The following is a 23,457-nucleotide window of genomic DNA, read 5'->3' as shown; positions in this document are numbered from 1 at the left end:
ATCTTTCCTATAATTTGGTTACATTATATTACTGTATTACCTTTAGTGCTACAATTTATGCATCTTGTTTCTAAAGGTGGCTTTACACACTGCAACATCGCAAACGACATCGCTGTAACGTCACCGGTTTTGTGACGTAATAGCGACCTCCCCAGCGACATTGCAGTGTGTGACACGCATCAGCGACCTGGCCCCTGCTGTGAAGTTGCTGATCGCTACAAATCGTTCAGGACCATTCTTTGGTCCTTTGTTTCCCGCTGTGCAGCATGATCGCTAGAAAGTCTCAGTGTGTAAAGGGAACTTAAGCCTCTTGGATGCATGTTTATTAGTTGCATATCCATTGTGACCATTGGGATTGCCTAATTCAAGACTGTTCCTTTGATGATATCTGCATACTGATCATATCCATGTGCTGTCTGTAATTTTCACGGAGCCCATGATTTTTTTGCAGACACACAGGCATTTGATCAACTCTATTAACTTTTATGGGCACATGTTTTATCAGTAAAAACCACGGATAGACAACATAGAGGAATCACGAACATCTTAATGAGGCTTTATAGAGAGATATGCTTCTTCTACAGAGGAAAAAAGCTGCTAAAAATGCAAAATAAATCATATAATGGCCAAGTCTTAGGGGCACTTTGCACACTATGACAACGCAGCTGCGATGTCGGTGGGGTCAAATTGAAAGTGACGCACATCCGGCGTCGCAGGCGATATCGTAGTGTGTAAAGCCTTTTTGATACGATTAACGAGCGCAAAATCGTAATCGTATCATCGGTGTAGGCTCGGTCATTTCCATAATTTGGAAATGACCGATGTTACGATGTTGTTCCTCGTTCCAGCGGCATCACATATCGCTGTGTGCGAAGCCGCAGGAGCGAGGAACATCTCCTACCTGCGTCCTGCGGCTCACGCCGGCTATGCGAAAGGAAGGAGGTGGGCGGGATGTTTATGTCCTGCTCATCTCCGCCCCTCCGCTTCTATTGGCCGCCTGCTGTGTGACGTCGCTATGACGCCGCACGACCCGCCCCCTTAATAAGGAGACGGGTCGCCGGCCAGAGCAATGTCGCAGGGCAGGTGAGTGCATGTGAAGCTGGCATAGCGATAATGTTTGCTATGGCAGCTATCACCATGATATCGCTGCTGCGACGGGGGCGGGGACTATCGCGCTCGGCATCGCAAGCATCGGCTTGCGATGTCATAGTGTGCAAAGTGCCACTAAGTTTGTTTTACCTTATTATTGCTTATTTTGATAAACTAATTTCTTGAATATGCAATAACTTAGCTAGGCTATTTTTTTATCATTCATTTTTAAAGACTTACAACTTTTTTTTTCTGGCCATATAGCTGTATGAGCGACATACAATATTTTTCGTTTTATAAGACGCACTGGATTATAATACGCACCCCAAATTTAGAGATAAAAAAGGTAAAATAAAATAAAAAATGGGGTCCATCTTATATTCTAGTGTTGTCTTACCGGAGGGGGCAGCAGTGGGGGTGAAGCGGGGTCTCCGGAGGCAGAGGTTGTGCTGGCAGCTGCAGTGGCGGAGGGTCATTGGCGGCAGCGGGTCTGTAGTGGCAGCAGCTGGGGCAGGTCAGTGGTGGAGCAGGCCAGTGCGGTGAGTGTCCCAGTCTGTCGACTGTCCTGGTTCAAATGATGGCTCCTGGAGCTGCGCATGCGCAGATGGAGATCTCATCCATCACGTGGTGACTCCTGGCGCCATCATTTGAAACTGGGACCACGGACACACTGGGACACCTGCCACACAGCCACCGCAGTCCGCACAGCCATCCGCACGCACAGAGTAGCATCCAGCAGGCCGCTACTGCTGGCTGCTACTTTTTGGGAGGAAAAGTGCGTCTTATAATCCGAAAAATACAATAATTGTATTTTTAACAACACCATTTTATTTACCACATAAACTACTGAAAAAAATAAAAATCCTTCTTTGGTAAAATAGAAAAATATAATAATAATAATAATATTTATTCATTTATATAGCGCTATTAATTCCACAGCTCTTTACATTCAATGGTAACACTGTCCCCATTAGGGCTCACAATCTAAGTTCCCTATCAGTATGTTTTTGGAATGTGGGAGGAAACCGGAGAACTAGGAGGAAACCCACGCAAACACAGGGAGAACATACAAACTCCTTGCAGATGTTGTCCTTGGTGGGATTTGAACCCAGAATCCCAGAGCCACCATGCCACCCGATGAAAGAAACACTTTCACCATTAGTTTACGGTTCGATTAGTTTTTTACATCAATTGTGCCGTATATGTGGCATATTAACATTATTCAGTTTGATTATGTTGATAATAAAAATTATTTAGCTTTTTTGTTGCTAACTTTTAACATTCTGTTTTAAAATTAATTTCTGTTGCCATATTCTAATATGTCTATCTTTATTTTTCCATCTCTGGAGCCATGTAAGAGCTGGTGTTTTGTGGTCCGAGCTGTAAGTTTCACTAACTTTTTTTGGATGGAAGTTGGTGACTAAATGACAGCATTTCTGGCATTTTGTTTTTTTGTTTTTATTTATGGTATTCACCTATTTATCCCTTTAAGGACAGGAAGATTTTCTGTTTCTTTCTGTGCTTCCATTTTTACTTTTCCTCCCAGGAGCTTTAAAGGGGTTATCCACTAGTAGGACGGTCCCTTCTCATTCCCCATGTGTGACCCCGTTAAAATATAAAAGCTTACACTCGCCGGCGCCGCTTCAGTGGTGTTGGCACTTACTCTCCCAGGGCTCACATAAGATTGCTACGTCACACGAGACCTGCGCCCAATCAGTGCCGGCCTGGTGGCGACTCTCATAGATAACACAGGACTGTTCGGCCAGGAGTGATAGATGTCTATGGGCAGCTTTATGTCATCATATAGTCTTAGAGAAACAGCTTATGCCAGGGCACAGGAAAGCTGTACACTTGGCGTTATTGAAACCACGGCCCCAAATTAATAATAATAATAATAATAATAATCTTTATTTCTATAGCGCCAACATATTCCGCAGCGCTTTACAATTCAGGAGGATCATATACAAACAAGTAACAGTACATCCACAATCTCCTCCTAGCTAAAATTACTACTGAATGTTAAAATAAATATTTATACCCTGCTGGCACTTACATTTGGCTAGTACTGGCGCTATAGTTCCATAATTTTTGTCCATCACTAATTGCATTGGCATTTTAGCCACAACACATTACCTGCCTAATATATAGACCCAGTCACAAAAGTACTACTCACCTGATATGCAGTGCCAGCTGATGTCATGCTAGGTATAAGGAGAGTCAGCAGGGAGCAGATGTATTTCTGGGTATAGGAGCAGTCATCAGGGAGTAGCTGATATACTGCGGGGTATAGGGGCAGTCAGCAGGGAGCAGCAGATGTATTTCTATGTATAGGAGCAGTCAGCAGGGTGCTGATAATGTACTGCTGGGTATAGGGGCCGTCAGCAGGCAGTAGCTGATACACTGCTGGGTATAGGGGCCGTCAGTAGGGAGTAGCTGATACACTGTTGGAACTAGGTTCAGTCAGCAGCGGGTAGTTGATAAATGCTGGGTATAGGAGCAGCTGATACACTACTAGATATAGGGTAAGTCAAAGAGTAGCTGAGTGCTATGCTTTTGGGTATAGGTGATTTGGTAGGGAGCTGCACATACAGTCTTGCCTAGATGGGAAGAATTAAGTCCTTACGTGACAAGTTTATATTGGGGGATCTTACTATTGGGACAACCATCCTCCATCAGTTGTTGCTACCTAACCACTAGGAAAGCTTTGCAAGTCTCTAATATTTCTAACCTTCATTTTCATTTTCAACTACTTTCTGAAAATTGTTTCATCTTTCAAACTGATCCGTTATTAGAATTGACCCTTTCATGGTTCAGTTTCTTACATCGACTGCTGGGGACAACAATTCAGATTAATTGCCCATCACAGTTTAACAATCATAGAGTTATGCAAAAGTCCAGTAGGTTGGACCTTATCCCATGGAAAGGGCTACACCAAGACTTTTTGTGCTCTACTGATTGATTTGTACTTGTGTGCTGCAGGCAAAAGGAAGACATGAATTGCATGCAATTTTTAGGACTACACTTGACACTCCCTCAGCTGTTAAATTCATTCAAGGGTGCTAAAAAGTACCTTTGTAGCCACAGTAAAAGAGTCAAGGGACATTTGGTATTTATTTTAGCTTGTTTAGCAAAAAAACCCCAAGACAATTAAGATCAAGAATCATGCTTAAATTTGGAATAAAAAATTGAGATTCGGCTATAACACCAGGTCCTACCAACAACGTATGCCCATTTGAGTGTCAGGTAAATTATTGTTTAAAGTATCGGTAATATTAAAGGGGTTATCCCAGTATAATTTTTCCAAACTCCCTACAGTCTAGTAACCCAACCATGCGTTCTGATCCTAACTGGCTAACTTATATAATGTCCTGGCTTGAGAACCCCAGTGCAACTCCAGGACCACCTCTTACGTCTTTTTTTCCCTCAATAACTTTTTTTATCTAGATATTTTCGGCCCCTTCACACATGAAAAAATGCGTGTGTGGCATGTTCCGTTTTGTCCATCCATTTGATCATCCTTCGGTACGTCGTTGTCATCCGTGTGTATGTGTGTCCTGTCCGTGTGACATACTTGTAGTATGTCCTGGCAAAAATGTGTAAAAGATGTTCAAAGATAGATAGATTGTACAGTACATATAATTAGCCAAATAATTAAATGTAAAAAAATAACGTGGGGTTCTTTTGTTGATAACCAGCAAAGTTAAAGCAGACAGCTAAGGTCTGATATTATCAGGCTGGAAAGGTCCATAGTTATTGGGCCCTTCCCTGCCTAAAAATATTAGCCCACAACTGTACTGTATAAGATCCTTACTGAGCAGAACAGTCAGGTAGTTGGTAAATACCTGTCGGTAAGTCCTTATCCCCATACAAAAAGATAGGAAAAGTCCCAGACAATCCCTTTAGACAAGAAAGCTGTGGAAAGAAAGCGCATATAGGGTCTTACCCCAGTATATAAGGGGTGGGAGGAGGGTGAAACTACTCACCAGATATCGTTGTGAAAGTCACAACAACTGTAGTCGCATGTAGAATCTGATCAAAGGCTGCAGCCACCCGAAAAGGCAGATAACAGAGAGCATGAGAGAGGGGTGTTTAATACTGCGCCAAAAGATCACTGGAACAGATGTTTAGATTAATGTATCTTTGTTTTCATCCAGGTCTACGCGTTTCAGGAGCCACTGTCCCCTTCCTCAGGACCGTCAGGAAAGACAAACATCAAATCTCTAAATCTCTCATTTTGATGTTTGTCTTTCCTGACGGTCCTGTGGAAGGGGCAGTGGCTCCTGAAACGCGTAGACCTGGATGAAAATAAAGATACATTAATCTAAACATCTGTTCCAGTGATCTTTTGGCGCAGTATTAAACACCCCTCTCTCATGCTCTCAGACAATCCCTTTAAACATTAGAAGGTGGCAAAATAAGTTAATTCAGTCTAATACTACTAATTTTCATAACTTTACAGTGGATCATCAATAATCAAAAAGAAAAGTTTCTCTTTAAGTTCTTGTTAGAAGTCAGCAATTCACAGAAAAAGTTACTTTGAGGACTAACCTATATGCAGAGCTCTGTTTGAGTGTGACATAGAGCTACTTGGACAAAATGGGAATGAAACAGGTGGCTTCATCTTTGCATGGGGATACCCAAAATTAAGCCAAGAACCTGTCTTAAATTTGCAATTCCATTTTATTTTATGTATGGTTTAAATAAGCTGAAATATTTTGCTTTGTTGTCCTGTTCTAAATGCATAGGGTGCTATGGGAATAACATACTGTCCATCTCAGCTGCTGGGCAGGTGCACATGAGTATATGACCTCCTCATGCTCCCTGAATACATAGTGTACATCAGATCTGTGATATCATCACCTCATTCCTCATTTGCCTGACAAGGGCAACCCGCTTCAGTTGGATCAGTCTACATGATCCTCACTGAGGCAAGCCCTGGTTGTGAAATGTAATCTGCATACTGAAAGGTGTAAACAGATCTAGATTTCTGAGCTTAAAATTAAGCATCATGAGCTATTTACATCACTCCCACTCATTTGAGGAGTCTCTTCAGAACATTATTTAGGCCTACTTCACTCTGGAATTGGTGGAAGAAAAGCAAAAGTCACATTTTACTTATTCTTAAGATCTCCAAGGTAAAGAGAGATGAGCAGTCAGACGGTGATCCCTCTCTTCTAGCTTTTTGGGGGAACATGAAATCAAGGTAGGTTCACTATATTTTTGGGCATTTATTTTCCCAGCATGCATCTGAATGTCTAGCCATAGATGTATACAATTGACTTGCATTGAAAAATTAATTATGGACTTCATTTCTGGTTTTCTAATGCAACAATAATTAAGATCAGTATATGAATGATGGAGATTGACAATCTCAACCCTGACTAATCAGCAGAACTAAAGGAATCACTTTATTACAGCAATATCAACATGATTGTGGCTCTACCTAATGCAGTATATTCAAGTTAATTGGCTGTGTACGCTGAAGATGCAGTAATGAGCTCTGTTGCCCCTGCAGTCTAGTAATTGGTGGGTGTTTCAGGGATGAGATTTCGGACTCACTGACCCCAGAATATCATTCTGATGTTTTATTGGATAGCACTGGGACCAAATTTATACTATGGGACTGTGCCGATCAGCGTTTTTCTTTTCATGCCAATTTGGCATGAAAACAAAAAAGGCAAAGCATGCTGTGAGTGGCAGCGCAAATCTGATGGTGCACACCTTTACAAGTCTATGTGTGCATGGAAATCATCGGACAGCACTTGGATGATATTTGAGTGCAGTCCAATTTCCACAAACTCACAAAATAGAGAAGATGGAGATATTTTGTTCTCCATTTTCTCCTGACAGTGTGCTCCGATTCTCTCATAGGAGAGGATTGGGTTGGGCTAAGCTGAGACTCTGATCAAACACTGGTAAAAGTTTGATCAGTGTGTCATTACCATGATCATTCCGATTCTCTTGCATGAACAAATCAACGCTCGTGTGACCCCAACCTTCTACTCATCATATGTAGCGATGGCCGATGGACCACCGTGGTGCAGAGAATTCACAAAATACAAGATCAGGTCTCAGAAAAGAAAGGTTTGCTTTATTTACAGGCAAGACACATCACGATGGTAAAAGCAGTCAGGGGATATCTTTTAGAACAATACAAAATTACAAGCTTAGGCTGCTAGCTGAGGCCAGCAAACTGCATGTATCCCCCAACTATCACAGACACAAGATTATGAGTACGGAACAAATGAAGCAATGAAATTACTATGCTACGCTACAACCTAACTGTCCTCTGCTAACAGGGTCGTGCAGATGCCGTGCTCTGGTTAATGAGGTCTACACTACACCCTACAGAGTTCGCGCACAGTATCGACTCACGGTACTGCTGATGGGGAATAAATCCAACTTCTACGGTTTTGGTCTCGGTGTCAGCTTTGGCACGTACTGCACAGAAGAAGCACTGGCTCGACGGCCAATCCATGGGAATTGGAACAGGGGTACCATCTCAAAGGCAAAGCTTACCCTTCTTGTAGGGATAACCCACTACACATACATTGATGCATTGATGGTCTGTCATAAAAATAAGTTATAAGTATAATGTCCTTGATTTCCACTTTATAGGGGTTGTCCACTTCTTGGACAACCCTCTCTGAAATACTATGTTCCCCTTAGTAAAATGATAAAAAACCCAAAACCCTTATACTCGCCTCCAGCATTGCTGCCCTTCTAGCAATGTTGACTCTGGTGCCAGCCCTCATGTGACATTGTTTTTTCACTTGAGCCCTGTAGGCAATCAGCGACCACTGAAGGACTTGAGTGCTCACGCTTCCCTGTACCGAAACTTATGAGTATGGGGCAACTGTGAGCGCTGCAGCCTTTTAGTAGAAGTTGATTGGCTTCAGTGGTCACATGAGATAATGTCACGGAATTGCTGAGGAACTCTGCACCAAAATCACTATAATTGCGATGGTATGAGAGGAGGTTATAAAGTTTATTTTATTCTGGGCTCTGCAGCATTTATGAAGGGGTTGCACAAGTAGTGGACGACTTCTTTCTGGCTGTCCTATAATTTAAAAATATACATAGAGTTCTGCTTGTAATTGTATATCTAAGACAAAGGAAGACTAGTTACTCTGAAACCTAAAATAGGCACATCAGGAAATAATTTCCACTATATAGCCAAAAGCATATGACACCTGACCATTACATCTGTATGAATTTGTTGCCTATCCTGTTTAAAAAAAACAAAAGAGCATTTGTGAGTTCAACAACTGATGTTAGGCTAGAAGGTCTGGTTGGCCTAAGTATTTCAATTCATCCCAATCATGCTTTAGGTCAGACTGTGCAGGTATACCGCCCCGGGCTCGGCTGCTGGGTGGCTCGAGCTTCTCCGGACCCGGGGGCCCTGTGGTCACTCCGATCTGAAAGGGCTGGCGTTTTGGGGGACGCAGGTTTACGGCCGGAGCCTTGGTTAAGTGGTTGTGGTGAAGGTGGACACCACCGCTACGGTTACGGGGCACCCGGGGGAGATGTTGTGCAGCAAGATGTTAACCCCTCCGTGGGTAGGGATGGTGACCCCGGAACCCGTTGGGGGGGAGTAGTTGGGTGGTGCAGGGAGGTGCGCGGCCGGAGGGCACTGGTGCACTCACGATTAGAAACACACACAAGTCTCTGGTAAACCAAGATGATGGTAGTCGGTGCCCGCTGCCGGCTGCAGTCTGGTCCCCCACTCGGTTGGTGGTCTCTGCCTTTCTCCTGCACCTTTTTGAGTTTTGATGGACTACCTGAACTTGCAATACAGGAGTCCACTCCCCGGCTTGTGTATGTCGGAGGAGCCCTTTGCCCGCAGATGCTGGCCCGTGGGATCTCTCTGCCTGAGCGGTGGCTTTCTATCCCCCTCGTTGAGCTGTTGTCTTCAGTCGGGACTTTGGGTGGGAAAGGACCTATAGTCCTGGCCGCAATCAGTTAATTAACTCAGTCCAGTAGCTTCTGGACCTCGTTTCAGGGTCTGAGTACCCCCCTCGGTGCTCCGGTTTCCGAGTCAGTTCCCCGGGTCGGTACCGGCGGGCCACTACCCTGTCCCGGTCCACCCCGGTTCCACCACCGAGTCGTCTTCCCAGCTCCTGTAGGCAAAGGCCTCTGTATGCCTCTTAGCCAAAGGTGCCCGGGCTCCAACCCTGGCACCTGTCAGACTGCTGCAGACCTGGGCACAGGCCTGCTTCCACTCTCCTTCACCTCCTGAACTCACTGACTGACTAGCAACTCACTGGCTGTTATCCCGCCTCAGGCTCTCTGGACTCCTCGGTGGGCGGGGCCAACCACCTGGCTCCGCCCCCTGGTGTGCCCATCAAGCCCAGAGAGGGTGACTAGGGTTTAAAGTGCTTGGCTGCTGACACCTTGTTGGGGACAGGTGTTGTGCGGGGCTCTAACTGTGACTACCTGGCTAGTCCAGGGCGTCACACAGGCACTTAAGTTCCTCTACATCGGGGGGGCGCAACTTGCGACTCGAAAACCCCTGATGAGTTTCTGTGCGGCCCAAAACTGTCTGATCACAGACATGTGTGGCTTTATTTGGTGGCTGCTCACATGTATTTTCCATGTTGAAGAGAAGGGGAGTCGCATGTAGTGTAGAAGCAGGGACGGATAAATTCTAGCAGTGTGTATCCCTCTTTGGATTCCCTTTATATTTGAAGAATGGGTGTTCTCCTGACCCCCTTTTGGCACTCCTGTGAGGACCAGATGAAGTGAAGAATTGGCAATGCATCTGTGCGGCTATTTTCAATGTAGCTTTACAAGAGTAGTAGTAAAACACTTGTCACTTCAGCAATTCACATGAACTAAAATAGTTGCATGGTCTTTTCTTTTCTAGAGTGTGAATGGAGATGGGGTTGAGACACCCGTCATAAATTTATGACATACTTTCACCATACCATATCTCTTTAGGTTGGGTCTAGTTCAATCTGAGAGTGTGGCCCTCATGCCAGAAAAGGTTGTGCCTCCCTAGTCTGCACCAAATCATGAAACCATGGATGTCGGTTTGTGTGCAGATCTTCCTCATACTGTTGCCAAACAGAAGCATACAATCCTCTAAAATGTCTTTGTAAGCTATAGCATTAACATTAACCTTCACTGGATATAAGTAACCTAGCCCAAATTCTGAAAAATGTCTCCATTTTGTTAGACTTCCTGTACCAAATTTTAGCTTATGTACTATAAATTATGTTACATATTGTTTTGACATCTGCCAAACCCAGATTAATCTATAAGAAAACTAGAATGTGAAACATTCAGCTTTCCAAACATGTTTCCACAACTCCAGTGCCAAGTCCAGTATCAGCAAACATGAACTTCATACCATACCAGTCTACCCTTGGGATTTAGCATGGTGATATTAAGCCTGTATGCAGCTACTATTTGCCACAAAGTGTCCTTGTCGGCATCTGGCCGATGCTGTGTGTGAAGAGTGCTGGCTGACTACTCATATCAACAGCTAATGTTGAATTAGGATCCAGCAGCAATGCGTTTGAAATCAGTTAGCGGATGCATTTTTCATAGACTCCCATGTTAAAAAACAGATCCTGCAAAAATCTATTTTTTCAAAACTAACAAGAAAAATTGTGTTTGCACAACTCTTTTACCAACGGATTGCTGCTGGATCCGTTGTAACAGATGATTACTGCACATGTGAACTCATGGATTTCAAAAAGACCCCCATGGAATGGTGGAAGAAAATCCCCATCCGTCAGGGTCAACAGTGGCACAAGAAAAACAACAGAACTATAAAAATATATATGCTTTATTAATAGCAAAAATTAAAATAATCTCTTTTACATAACTAGGGTCGGTGTGCCAAATATAAAGACAGATTTCTCCCCAAGGAGGCTATACAAAAAAGGATTTAACATATGGGGCCGTGCAGGATAACCAGTTGAAAGATGAGCTCTATATGTGGATAAATACAAAAAAATATCAAAATAATGTGTAAATTACCTTTTTTTGAGAAAACCTAAGATGAATATCCAAAAATAAAAAAGATTAAAATAGTGTCCAAAAAATAATGAAAAAATGCGAATAGTCAATAATTGTCCAATGTTATATTAAAGTGCTTAGTGCCAAAATATTTGGACAACCAATAGAAAGAGTTCAGGTAGACAATCCCAAATTCACAATATAGGAGTTACCTGCTAAAGAGCCTATTAAATTTGCAGGCCTCCATTCCCAACACGTGTTTCGTTGCCATTAGACTTCCTCAGGGGGGGTTTGTGAGACTCACACAATGGAAGCCTGCAAATTTGAATTGTCTACCTGAACTCTTTCTATGGTTTGTCCAAATATTATGGAGATTATTTTAATTTTTGCTAGTAATAAAGCATATATATTTTAATAGTTCTGCTGTTTTTCTTGTGCCACTGTTGACCCTGACGGATGAGAATTTGCTTTCCACTATTCCGAGGAGGTCTTTTTGAAATCTATAACTTTTTGGGTGACACCTTATATAGAGATTTTTGATGTAACGTGAACTCAGCCTAACAATTAGCACTGATGTACTGATTTAGAAATGGAGCCTCACCAAGGATTTTCCATGAACATTTGGATATAAAAGTATATTAGTAACTTTTATATATTTATAATGGCAACACAGATGAATATTTTTGAACAACCCGTCTAATTAAAAGATTACCATTGTGGTTGATTTGATTTTGTTTTAAGATTTAGATGAGAAAAAAGATGTGTGGTACTCAGTTCTGTCTGACTATGCCCTGAAACATCATGATATCTTGATCTAATGACAAGGCCTCAAGCAGTTATGTGGCCTAGCGGCAGAGGCATTGAAGAGATGCCGGGCCAACGAGTTTGTCCACAGAAGTGAAGCACGGATGGAAGAGAGGACCTGACTAGAGGTTTGAACGGAATACTGCAAATCTTTTTGCTCATTTTTGATCTTTTAAAACATAGTAGGAAATTTACCATTTTAGTTTTTTTTTCATATCCTTGACTTAAACAGAAGCCTACTGAAGTAAGATGTGTTACATTTATTGAGAAGCAATCCTAGTCTTGTGTTGTCTGTGAACCACAATCTGATATCTGTACCAGCTGTGAGCAGATTGCTGCTATAATGTATAGAAAAATGTAAAATTTTACTAAATCTGACAGTTGCTATATAAAATAAAGTGTCATGAGTATGTATATGGCAAAATGTGTACCTTTTAATCACCAGAAAGCTGTACGTATATTAATACGTCTCCCAAATAATGTTTAGCAGCATTTTACATGTGTTTCTTTGTCTTTATTTGTGGAGGAGTCTGTTTGATATTATGAAAGTGCATTTTTGGGTTTTTTTTTCATTATAAAGGTGTTTTGGGAGTCCGTTTTGCACATAACGGCACAAAACATTCTTCAAACACCACTAAAAAAATGCATGTTAAACGTTTTATGTGAGATGCATGCAAGGAATAAATCAATAAAGTGCGAGTTTCCGTAGAACAGCACTGTGTCCTGTAAATCTTACTAGCATTCCTTTGCGTGTCTATAAAGTTTTCCTTCCTGGCATTTATGAGCCAAGTAGATACCAAAGATGGCTTGTAGCATCACATTTCTAGAATGTCATAAATTTAAATCTGAACTTTATTATAACACACGTATCTTGGTTTAGATACTAGTGTATTCCGCTAATAAAAGATGATCATTCAATATATTTATAGGATTAAATAGTATTTTTTGATACAGACTAAACCATATTAGGGTTTGTTCACATGTGCATATAAAAAAATCTGAAAAGTTGGACGACTGAAAGCTGCTATCCAATTTTTTTCTCACCTCAAATCTTTATGCTAAGCTAATATAGCAATATAGGAACAATATGGGTCTGTGTTACAAATACCCTAGATTGCTGTAGTCACATTCATACAGTGTGTCCACTGCCATTAACTTGAGAACGGCGGCAGCTATAGGCATAGATGTGATGTCTAGGTAAAGTAAAGTATCCATGCGCTACGCAATGAAACCACCTATAGCGCCACCTGGTGGAATACAACGGCGTTAGCATTTTTATCTCGAAAACGGAACGAGATAGAGAAAAAAAGTGAATTACAAAGTTGTAGGGCATCATCAGTTCAATACGATTTCGACACCTTGCATACAGAAATGCTATGATTAGAACATAGTAAACTCACAAGGCTGCGGACATGAAGCAATACCTCATGGAGACCTTCCTACAAGTCATTGGGTATGGCGGCTGCGTGGAGTGGCCTCCATGCTCACCTGACCTGACCCCATTTGACTTTTTTCTGTGAGGTCACATCAAACAGCAGATGTATGCGATTCCTCCACCAACATTGCAGGACCTACGGCGACGTATCACAGATGCTTGTGCAAACGTGTCACCTACGATATTGCACAACGTGCAGCAAGATACAGTATGCTGTCCAGAGTCCAGATGTGTATTGCAGCTGACGGTGGCCACTTTGAGCATCAAAGTTAAATGAGCACCATATGCGTGACCAGCATTCAATGTTTTGGGGGGGTCATGGGTTTCATATCATAGCATTTCTGTTTGAAAGGTGTCAATTCGTATGGAAGTGATCATGCCCTTCAATTTTTTTAATTCACTTTTTTTCTCTATCTCGTTCCGTTTTCGAGATAAAAATGCCAACTCCGTTGTTTTCCACCAGGTGGCGCAATAGGTGGTTTCATTGCATAGCGCATGGCTACTTTACTATACCTAGACACCACTTCCATGCCTATAGCTGCCGCCGTTCTCAAGTTCATGGCGGTGGACAGGATATGGGTGGACACACTGTATAATCTTTTAGAAGTAAGGTTAAATAATGAGTCTCCTGAAATCATAAGTAATATATGGACGTTTACCAATCCCCAGGTACATGGGAAGAGGAAATCATACAGGAAAAATCCTGTATGTTTTTTTTAAACATAAATGTGCTTAAAAAGGGACCTTCCCCCAATTTTTCTTGTTGAACTGTAAACACAATGTCTTTTGGGCTGCAGAGTGGAATAAAATGTTTTGTTTTTTATTTTTGTTTACCTCTTTGTTACAACGATGTTAACAGTCAAAATATTTGGCAGCCAATCAGTTAACGTTTGTTAAGTTAAAGGGTGTATCGGGGCCATGTACAGTCATTCCTGATTGGCACCCTTACAATTGTTCAGAAAATCAAGTGTTTCTCCTAGAAAATATTTGCAGTTACTCATTTTATCATACACAAGTTTATTTTCTTTGTGTGTCTTGGAACAATACAAAAAAAACAGAGAAAAAAAGGCAAATGGAACATAATGTCACACCAAACTCCGGACAAAATTGTTGGCACCCTCAATTTAATATTTGGTTGCACACCCTTTGGAATAAATAACTACAATCAATCGCTTCCTATGACCACCAACAAGCTTCTTACACCTCTCAACTGGAATTTTGGATCACTCTCTTTTGCAAACTGCCCCAGGTATGTCATATTTGTAAGGTGCCTTTTCCCAACAGCAATTTTAAGAACTCTCCTGCAATTTGATTTCATCCATTTCTTGGGGCTTTGAAGTATGTTTAGGGTCATTGTCCTGCTGGAAAACCCATGACCAAGAATACAAACCCAGCTTTCTCACACTGTGCAATACATTGCGACATTGTGACCCAAACTCCTTTGGTAATCTTCAGATTTGATGATGTCTTGCACACAGTCAAATAGAAAAAGTCAGTGGAGCCTCTGTTAGGAGTCTCGACACAGAAACTAGCCAGATATCCCTCCGGGAAGGACCTAGCCAAGGAGTGGCTCTTTTTAGGAAACCACTGTAACCACCATATTAAGTGGCAGCTCACTCCATCATATGCACAAAATGTCTTTATTCTGCGGTAGCAGACAACTTCAGGAGCAGTGGGGAGAGAGGGGGTGCGGGGGACGGAGAGCGGACGACAGCCTGTTTCGCGCTGAGTAGCGCTTTGTCGCTTTTCTCGTAGTGGGTCTAGGGACATTGTCTTATGTTACTGCTGAGCACCACTTCACCAGCCACTTCATATTCAGGCGCATATGAGATCCAGGAACATCTGATCCCACGTAATTGTGAGTACGGCTCCACTGTCCGGCAGTTCCTGCTCTGCAGTGCCCGATTCTGCTTTTGCTCTATTTACCATATTAAGTGGCCCTTTCAGTCAATATCCAACTCTTTGAAAAGTTTAAAGATATGACAAGGGAAATACCAAGGCCAGGTATCCATCCACAGACAGCTGTTTCGGGGTATTGCCCCTCATCAGTGTGGAATAGGATTCTGGCCAGGTGGGAGCAATGCCTAGTAGACCAACAAGACAAAACAATCACTGATCTCAGGGAGACCAGCCAGAGAAAACACTCCAGGCAGCCAAAGAGGGCGCTCAACACAGTGAAATCCTAGGTGCATTGCCCCCTGGGAAATATGCAAATCAAAAAAGTCTGGGAGCCTCTGTTAGGAGTCTTGACACAGAAACTAGCCAGATATTCCTCCGGGAAGGACCTAGCTAAGGACAGGCTCTTTTTAGGAAACCACTGTAACCACCATATTAAGTGGCCCTTTTTGTCAATATCCAACTCCAAGTTTAAAGATATGACAAGGGAAACATAATCAAGGCACCCAGTGCCAGAGGTAGCAAAACAACCCCAAAACATCTTTGAACCTCCACCATATTTGACAGTACTTTTTTTTTTTGTTTTTTTTTGTAGGCCTCATTCCATTTTCGGTAAACAGTAAAATTATGTGGTATACCAAAAAGCTCTATCTTTGTCTCATCTGTCCACAAGACGCTTTCTCAGAAAGATTTTGGAGTACGTATATTTTGGCAAACTACAATCTAACTTTTTATGTCTCTGTGTCAGGATTCAAATGTTCGACGGATAGTTTGCTCTGACACTGATACAACCTGAGCTTGCAGGATAGCTTGAATTTCTTTGTAACATGATTGGCGCTGCTTATCCACCCTCTGTAGTATCCTGCATTGCAACCTTTCATCGATTTTTCTCTGCCGTGCATGTCCATGGAGTTTAGTTACAGTGCCATGGGTTGTAAACGTCTTGAATATGTTGTGCACTGTGGACAAAGGAACATCAAAATCTCTGAAGATGTACTTGTAATCTTGATTTTGTTGATATTGTGCAACAATTTTGGTTCTCAAGTCCTCCACACAGTCCTTTTTTCCTCTTTCTATTCTTCATGCTTAGTGTGGTACACACAGATACACAATGAAAGATTGGGTCAACTTCTCCCCTGTTTATGAGGTTTCAAGTGGGATTTTTATATTGCCCACACCGTTACTTGCATAGGTGAGTTGTAATGATCTTCACACGCGTGAATCAAAGTTGTTTACCCACAATTTTGGAAAAGTGCCAACAATTATGTCCGGCCCATTTTTGGGGTTTTGTGTGAAATGATGTAAAATTTGACCTTTTTTCTGTTGTTGTTTTTTTTTTTTGTGTTGTCCAAATATACACAAAAGAAATAAACATGTATATCACAAAACTTGGGTAATTGCAATAATTTTAGGAGAGAAGTGCTTCATTTTCTGGAACAATTTCAAGGTTGCAAACACTTTTGGTCATGACTGTGCTTCTCCTTCTACGATGCTGACCAAACATAAGCAGGCAGTACCATACAGGAGAATAAAGAACTTGCTTCACTCAACAATAGCTTATATTTGGTTTCTCAGTGTACTTCCATGACCTCCTGGTCCAACATCCTGCATAATTAGATAGTCCTGGAAATAGAAAACAGATTATTAACATGTTTTAGGCCCTGTGCGCACTGGAAAACGGAATTTTCTTATGAAAATTCCGCAGGGTCTGAAAGATTATCACACCCGCGGTAAATAAAAGTGGCAAACTGCACCCGAAAACTGCATGCGGTTTGCCGCGGTTTTACCGTAGTATTTTTCGCGGTATTGCTGCGGTTTTGCCGCGTATGGGTTGGTACATGTGCTTTACTGCATTCCATGCAATAAAGCACATTGAAAAAAAAGGTCATTTCCTTCTGAGATAGAGAGTAGATAGATGAATAGATAGATAGACAGATAGAAGGATAGATAGCGGGATAGATAGAGTCCCTGTGAGCACACGCTGCATTTCTCCTGAGCGGTAATGTGAGTTCACATTACCGGCCGAGGGAAATGCCCTGTGGTTACCTCTCTGTTGTCTCGTTGCGAGGCTGCATTCAACCTGTGTCTGTGTCACTCGCTTCTGTGGATTACGCCGGAGCTGTGTTTCGGGAGGGGTTAATAAACGGGTGAAAGAGGAGACTTTTTTGTGTTTTATTTAAAATAAAGGATTTTTTGGTGTGTGTTTATTCACTTTACTTACGGGTTGATCATGTCAGCTGTCACATAGACGCTGCCATGATCAAGCCTGGAGTTAATGGCGGCGATCCGCTGCCATTAACTCGTTATTACCTGGATAGCCACCGTATCACGGCATCTGGAAGAGACGGGGACACTCCGGGACTGTCGCATAATGCTGCGGCTGATATTCTCGTCTGCAGGAGGAGGGGGGACATTAACCCTGCCCCCCGCCCTCCCCAGCCTGAGAATACTGGGCCGCCGCTGTGTGCTTACCTCGGCTGGAAGGTAAAAATACGGTGGAGCCCACGTGGTTTTTTTTTCTAGATTTCTGTTTGATTTGTATGTGTAGTCTATATGTCTGTGTGTGAGTGATGTGTCTGTGTTCTATGTTTGTGTCTGTGTCTGTGATGTGTGTGTGTCTGCTCCGCTTCCTCTTCCTGTAATGACATCACTTCCCTGTGGGATTTCACGATAACATTGCAGTCAATGGAGTGAAATCCCGCAGAGACCTGCGGAAAAGAAGTGACATGCAATTGTTTTTGCTGCGGGAATCCCGCAGCAAAACATGCAGCTGTCAAATTCCGCATAGTGCGCACAGCATTTTTTTTTCCCATAGGTTTTGCTGGTGAATCACTGCAGAGATGTTATGAACATTTTCTGCAGTGAAACATGCCGCAAAACCGCAGGAAATCCGTGGGATAAACCGGTAAGTGCGCACAGGGCCTTAGATAAGGTTACGGCAGTCAGTGTGGGGTGAGAATGCAGGACAGAGTTTAGCTGTGTCACATTACAAACCCTTCTATCAGCTCTCATAGCAATGTAACCTCTGCTGTACTGCTCCCCCTTGCCTGTCCAGAGATGGGTTCAAAAGATGTCATTATCACACATATCTTTGTGCTCACAGCAATTTGAAACTATTCTGCAGTGAGAGTAGCGCAGGCTACTCTTTTGTAAGACATATAAAGACAGCCTATTATGACCTTATCTGAAAGGTGTTAGTCATCTGTGCTCTACTTCCAGCACTTTCTAATCATGGAGGAAGGTAGACCAGAAGATAAGGAATGCATCGTTACATCTCACACACTGAGAAACCTGGTCTAAGCTATTGTAGGGCACATTTTTTCTCTCCAATAGTACAAGAGTTGCCCCTTGTCCTCTTCTGCTTTTTCTGTCATTGATCTAGTCCATGTGGCTGAGGTTATGACCTGCCGGATTGCTCAAGTGAAGTCCCTTCTCAATGTAAGTCTATAAGAGTTAGAATTAGTCTTTTATAAGCTTGGATTGAGAGCTTGTGATCATTAGCTGTGGCTTCCAGTCAAACACAGCTGCGGTCACAATATGGCAGATAGTGCCTGGAGTGGTGCCAAAACTTGTAGACGACTGTGACTGGTAAGTATTTGATTACACATAGGGAGCAATCATTAGTGATACCTCTCCGGTACTGAATTAAAATAAAAACACAGGACTGATACTTTAATGGGAAATTTTCATTTGTGTTATAGACCTTCATAACTGTTTTATGGCTTTTGGTCCAAGAGTGTGTACAAGTTATATGTTGGTTGCTATAAAAAATAAATGTATAAGAAAATGCTCTATGTAACTGAATATGTGTATGTGGCGCCCCTGACCTGGTCAGGCACCACTGAGTACTGCACCCATGCTGGGTCAGTACAACACAGGTAATCCCAGAGGCTTACTAGTGTGTGGACACACAGACACCAGTAACCAGGAACACACACACAGCTAGAGGGGACCCCTGAGTAGACTCAGGGAGGGGGCGTGGCAGTAGCCTCCCAGCTAGTGGTGGGTGGTGAGACTGGAGATGAGGAGTGTGTAGAGGCAGGCACAGAGGGGAGGTAGTGGTGAGCCAGTCGGCTAGTGGAGCTGAGAGAGCAAGGAAGTGGAGTGCAGAGAAGCTAGGCTGACACTGCGCCAGTCAGTGGCTACTGGCGGGGGAGAACGGCTACCTTGCAGGGCCGCCTGAAAACCACCTAAGGCCGGAGTGCAGAGAGGTGGCTGAGTAAGGGGACTGCCGGTGGACCGAGCCCGCACGGGGTTACAGGTCCCCAGAGCAGGGTGCCTATTCAGTTGGCCTGCCAAACCTGCTGGTGAGGGCACTTTATGCGCCTCACCAACCTACACAGAGTCTGCAGCTACAGCAGCAACAAGGGGCCGATAAGTGACAGAAGACAAGCAGCCAGAATTACTTGGTCCACGCTGCCCGCAAACGGGCCAGAAAGGGGAGAATGGCGTATGCGACTTCCCTGAGTGATCCCAGCAAGACTTCAAGTCGGGGTCACCTCAAAACAAGAAAGGCTAGGAAGGCGAGTCATCAGTCACCCCTACATCAGCCGAACGGATACCTGGTTCCACCTGGTTCACCATAGCATCGCCTGGGTTACCTCACCCCTGCCACCTGAAGTAAGTAAAAACCCTGAAATACTTTGCTGCTTGTGTGTGAGTTCTTCTGCGACCTGTGGTACTACACACTTACACTGGGCCCTGGGGCCAGCCTCACTCTCGGGAGGCCGTAACATCAGACTGCATTTACCATCAGCCCCAGGCGTCCCCTAAACTGCAGTGGTGGTCACCCCCTGACCGCAAATACCGAGAGTGGCGTCACGAATCCCCCATTTAAGGTAACCTACCTGTGACCAGAAGACTTCCAAGCCCATGGAGACCCTGCGGCGCCCTGCATCAGAAGGTAATGCGGGGCTCCACATGTACATTAAACATTATTACTAAACCAATAAAGTATAACTGCCACAACGCACTCACTTGTTTGCATATATATCACACACAGCTTAAAGTTTTTTTCCACTTAAAACAACTTATCACCTATCCATAGGATAGGTGAAAACTTACTGATTGGTGAGAGTCTCATCATCTGGACCTGCACCATTTTGCAGATTGGTAATTTTTATCCTCACATTTGGCAGCCCCATAAGGAATACATGGCCCATTGGTTGAGCTGTGCACTGTTGCGCCATCCTGACTGTTATAAAAGTTCCCCATTCTCCCTATCGGTGTGGGTTCCAGTGGTCAAGATCCACACTGATCAACAAGTTATCACCTATCCTGTGAATAAGTGACAACCTGTTTTCACTTGACAACTCCTTTAAAGTAGGAACTAAGTAAAGCCATGCACAAGCTCTGCAACTGCTACATAAAACTTCACCCTAAAAGAGAGTGATCTGGTTGTGGAATTTAAACTCCCATTATAGGGAATCTGTCAGCAGGTTTTTGCTACCTCATCTGAGGGCAGTATGATGTAGGCAAACACATACTGAATCCAACAGTGTATCACTTAGATTACTGGCTGCAGCCGTTATGACGCAATCAGAATTTTTAGATCTAGCAGAGCTGAGAGAGCTTTTCCCGCCCACACTAGGCTCTCAATAAAGATTGTACATTGACAGATGTCAATCAGAGGAAAGGGCGTGTCGGACTGCCGTGTGCGTGTCATTGTAGTCTGTACAATGAGAAGTCCTGCCGGTTAAACTAACATCACAAATAAACAACAGATTGAATAAACAAATAAACAATTTGACAAGACAGGCATCCCTGAATTCTATGTTTTAACCCTTGCAACATGCTGTCTTCAGCTTACACAGCAAAAACTTGCTGACAGATTCCTTTTAAGCTAATATTGATCACCTATTCCATTGTTGAGTGAGAAATATTGATGGTTGGATTAAAACTTTAAAATATAAACAGATGTAGCTAAATTATTCAATGTGAGCAAGTAGTAGATTCAGCAAAACGCCATTGTTCCGGACTGCATCTTGATCGATACATTAGTCATATTCATTATTGTTAAGACCATTATTTTCTATTACAATTTGAAACTACAGGACTAATTATATTTTATTCTGACCGGTGATCAGCCTTTTCAAGCAAAAAGACAGCACGCATACCTTAATGGACCCTTCTGCAACTCTGATCGTTAGCCTTCATATGATCAAGGCTTCGCCCCTGCTATAAGCTGGAGCACAGCCTGATTCTACCTCGGCAAGAAGAGCAACTTACTGTGGACATGTGAAAAATGAGACGAGAAGCTACTAAGGACTGAGAGGAGGAACGCTATGCCTGGGAAAGAGAGCAGAGCAATGATAGGGACTGAGAAGAGAGGTCTGAGAAGGATGCATTATTCCTATTCTCATCATACTTTGCACGTCGGTAGTGAAACTGAACCCTTGGTCGATGACTGCAGTATAGAGTTATATAGTTTTGGGCAGTACAACACTTTTCAGATCCATCTTGTTAATGAAAAAATTGCTTAGCACATACTACATAAACTGTGTAATTATTGTCTTTATTTTTTGATGTTTGGTAATTTTGTATATTTACTGTGATTTTTAACTGAATGCATTAAGCACTTTGGTTATTCAAGGAGCAGACATATCATTGGTGCAACATCTGCGGCCGCACAGGGGACCAAGTGGTAAGGGGACCATTATACCTCCAAAACCAGGTGGAAATGTGCATTTTGATGAGCTCTTGGATTGTAAAGGGCCCATATATTGTTTTGGGTTTTTTTTTAAACATCTTTTTATTGAATTTTAACAGAATTACTTTTACAATCTGCTCTTATACAAAGAACATTCCATTGATGACATTATAATCAAAACAGCCCCCCCCCCCCGCGTGCGACCAGAAGCAACCTAAAATAGCTAACTTATGCAATTGGCATGTGTCCATTGAGCAGTTCAAGAAGGTACCAAGAGGTCATATATTGTTTTTTAACAGGGTCCATTATCTGTCTGTGTTCGCCCCTGGGTTATCCCCAAGATAGTAAGTTATCCTCTATCCATAGGGTAGGAATACTTAGATGATCAATGTCAGTCCGACTACTTGTAACCCAAGAATGGGATTCTAAAACCTGGAAAGCCCATGTCTGGAGTGGAGGCGTGCATGCTCGATATGCACTCCAGTTATTGTCAATGAGCCTGCCAGAAAAAGCCAAGCACAGCCTCCATTGTTTCCGGTAGCACCACAGACAGTGAATAGCGCAGAAGTCAAGTATCTGCACCTCTGCTCCATTCAAGGCAGGGCACTTGCGTAGGTTGCATTGAGGTCCAGAGTACCATTCCCAGGATGACGGGGGTCTATGTAGAACCCTGTGTACATGAGTTAACTCACTATTGTGGGAATAACCCTTTAATTTTGCATACTTTTACTCTCTATGAGTAATTACTAAATAGTATAACAAGCAGTGTATTACTAATTAAAATATGGAACAAAACATAGCTATTTATTTTCCAACAAAATTACTGGATTCGCACTAAGTAGTTCTGTGTACCCGGAGTGTGCTCTTGTCACCACTTGGTATAGTTCATTCTCAGTTTTTTTGCATTACCTATTCTACACCAAATGCTATTCATTATGCCCTTACAATAACTTTCACACTGATGTGTCACATGCTAATTTAGTGTAGCCTTCCTAAGTCACCAGGACCCAGGTGTGACTGCAGCCCCTCATTCACTACAGTTACATCCCAGTTATCAGATCACTGACAATAGTAAAGAAATAATATATATTTTGGAGTTTTACTTACCCTTGAGATAACTAGAGGCTGGTTAAAATCTATGCCCCCTGTCAATCTAAAGCCCCAAGGAGCAGGTCCAGGTAGGACCACATTTTGTGGCATTTTCCTTTTCCTGTTCGAAGATCTAGTGTTTAAAGAAAAAATAAACAATGGAAGAAAAAAGTCTCAGATCCAGAGTCCAAAGATTATAGCCTTCTTCAAGCAGCAGCTGAAACAGCCCAACTGCTTAATGCCTAATGATCTTCTCTTTATGCTTTTACTCAGACCGACGTCATAGCCTCGAATAGAGACCTAGAGACCTAGCGAGAAGGGAGAATGAGTGGAGGAGAATGAACAGAGGGAGGGAAAAGAAAGACAGCGAGGGATGTGTTTGGGAGCTGACATTCCTGAACCTCAAGATACTTTAGTCATTACAGCTACAGTATTTTAACTCTTAAATTAGCCTGACAACTTGTTTTCATTCAGGTTTAGGATTGCTGTATAATGTTAAGAATGAAATCATATTTAAATATTTGCCAGA

The 23,457-nt window shown here is 42.7% G+C and overlaps 1 protein-coding gene across 2 annotated transcripts in view; it reads right to left on the bottom strand.

Annotated features, from left to right (window-relative positions):
• Positions 1–23,246, bottom strand: part of PDLIM3 (PDZ and LIM domain 3) — an 82,685-nt gene extending 59,439 nt beyond the window's left edge. For both annotated transcript variants that reach the window (XM_075347129.1, XM_075347128.1), the window contains exon 1: positions 22,947–23,246. In XM_075347129.1, coding sequence (XP_075203244.1) covers positions 22,947–23,039 — 93 coding nt within the window. In that variant the 5' untranslated portion in view covers positions 23,040–23,246. The remainder of the gene's footprint in view (positions 1–22,946) is intronic.
• Positions 23,247–23,457: the final 211 nt, after the last annotated feature.

Source organism: Anomaloglossus baeobatrachus, chromosome 1 (genome assembly GCF_048569485.1).
Source record: "Anomaloglossus baeobatrachus isolate aAnoBae1 chromosome 1, aAnoBae1.hap1, whole genome shotgun sequence".
NCBI lineage: Eukaryota > Metazoa > Chordata > Amphibia > Anura > Aromobatidae > Anomaloglossus > Anomaloglossus baeobatrachus.
The sequence above is the reverse complement of the archived record's forward strand: the minus strand, read 5'-3'. Positions and strand labels throughout refer to the sequence as shown.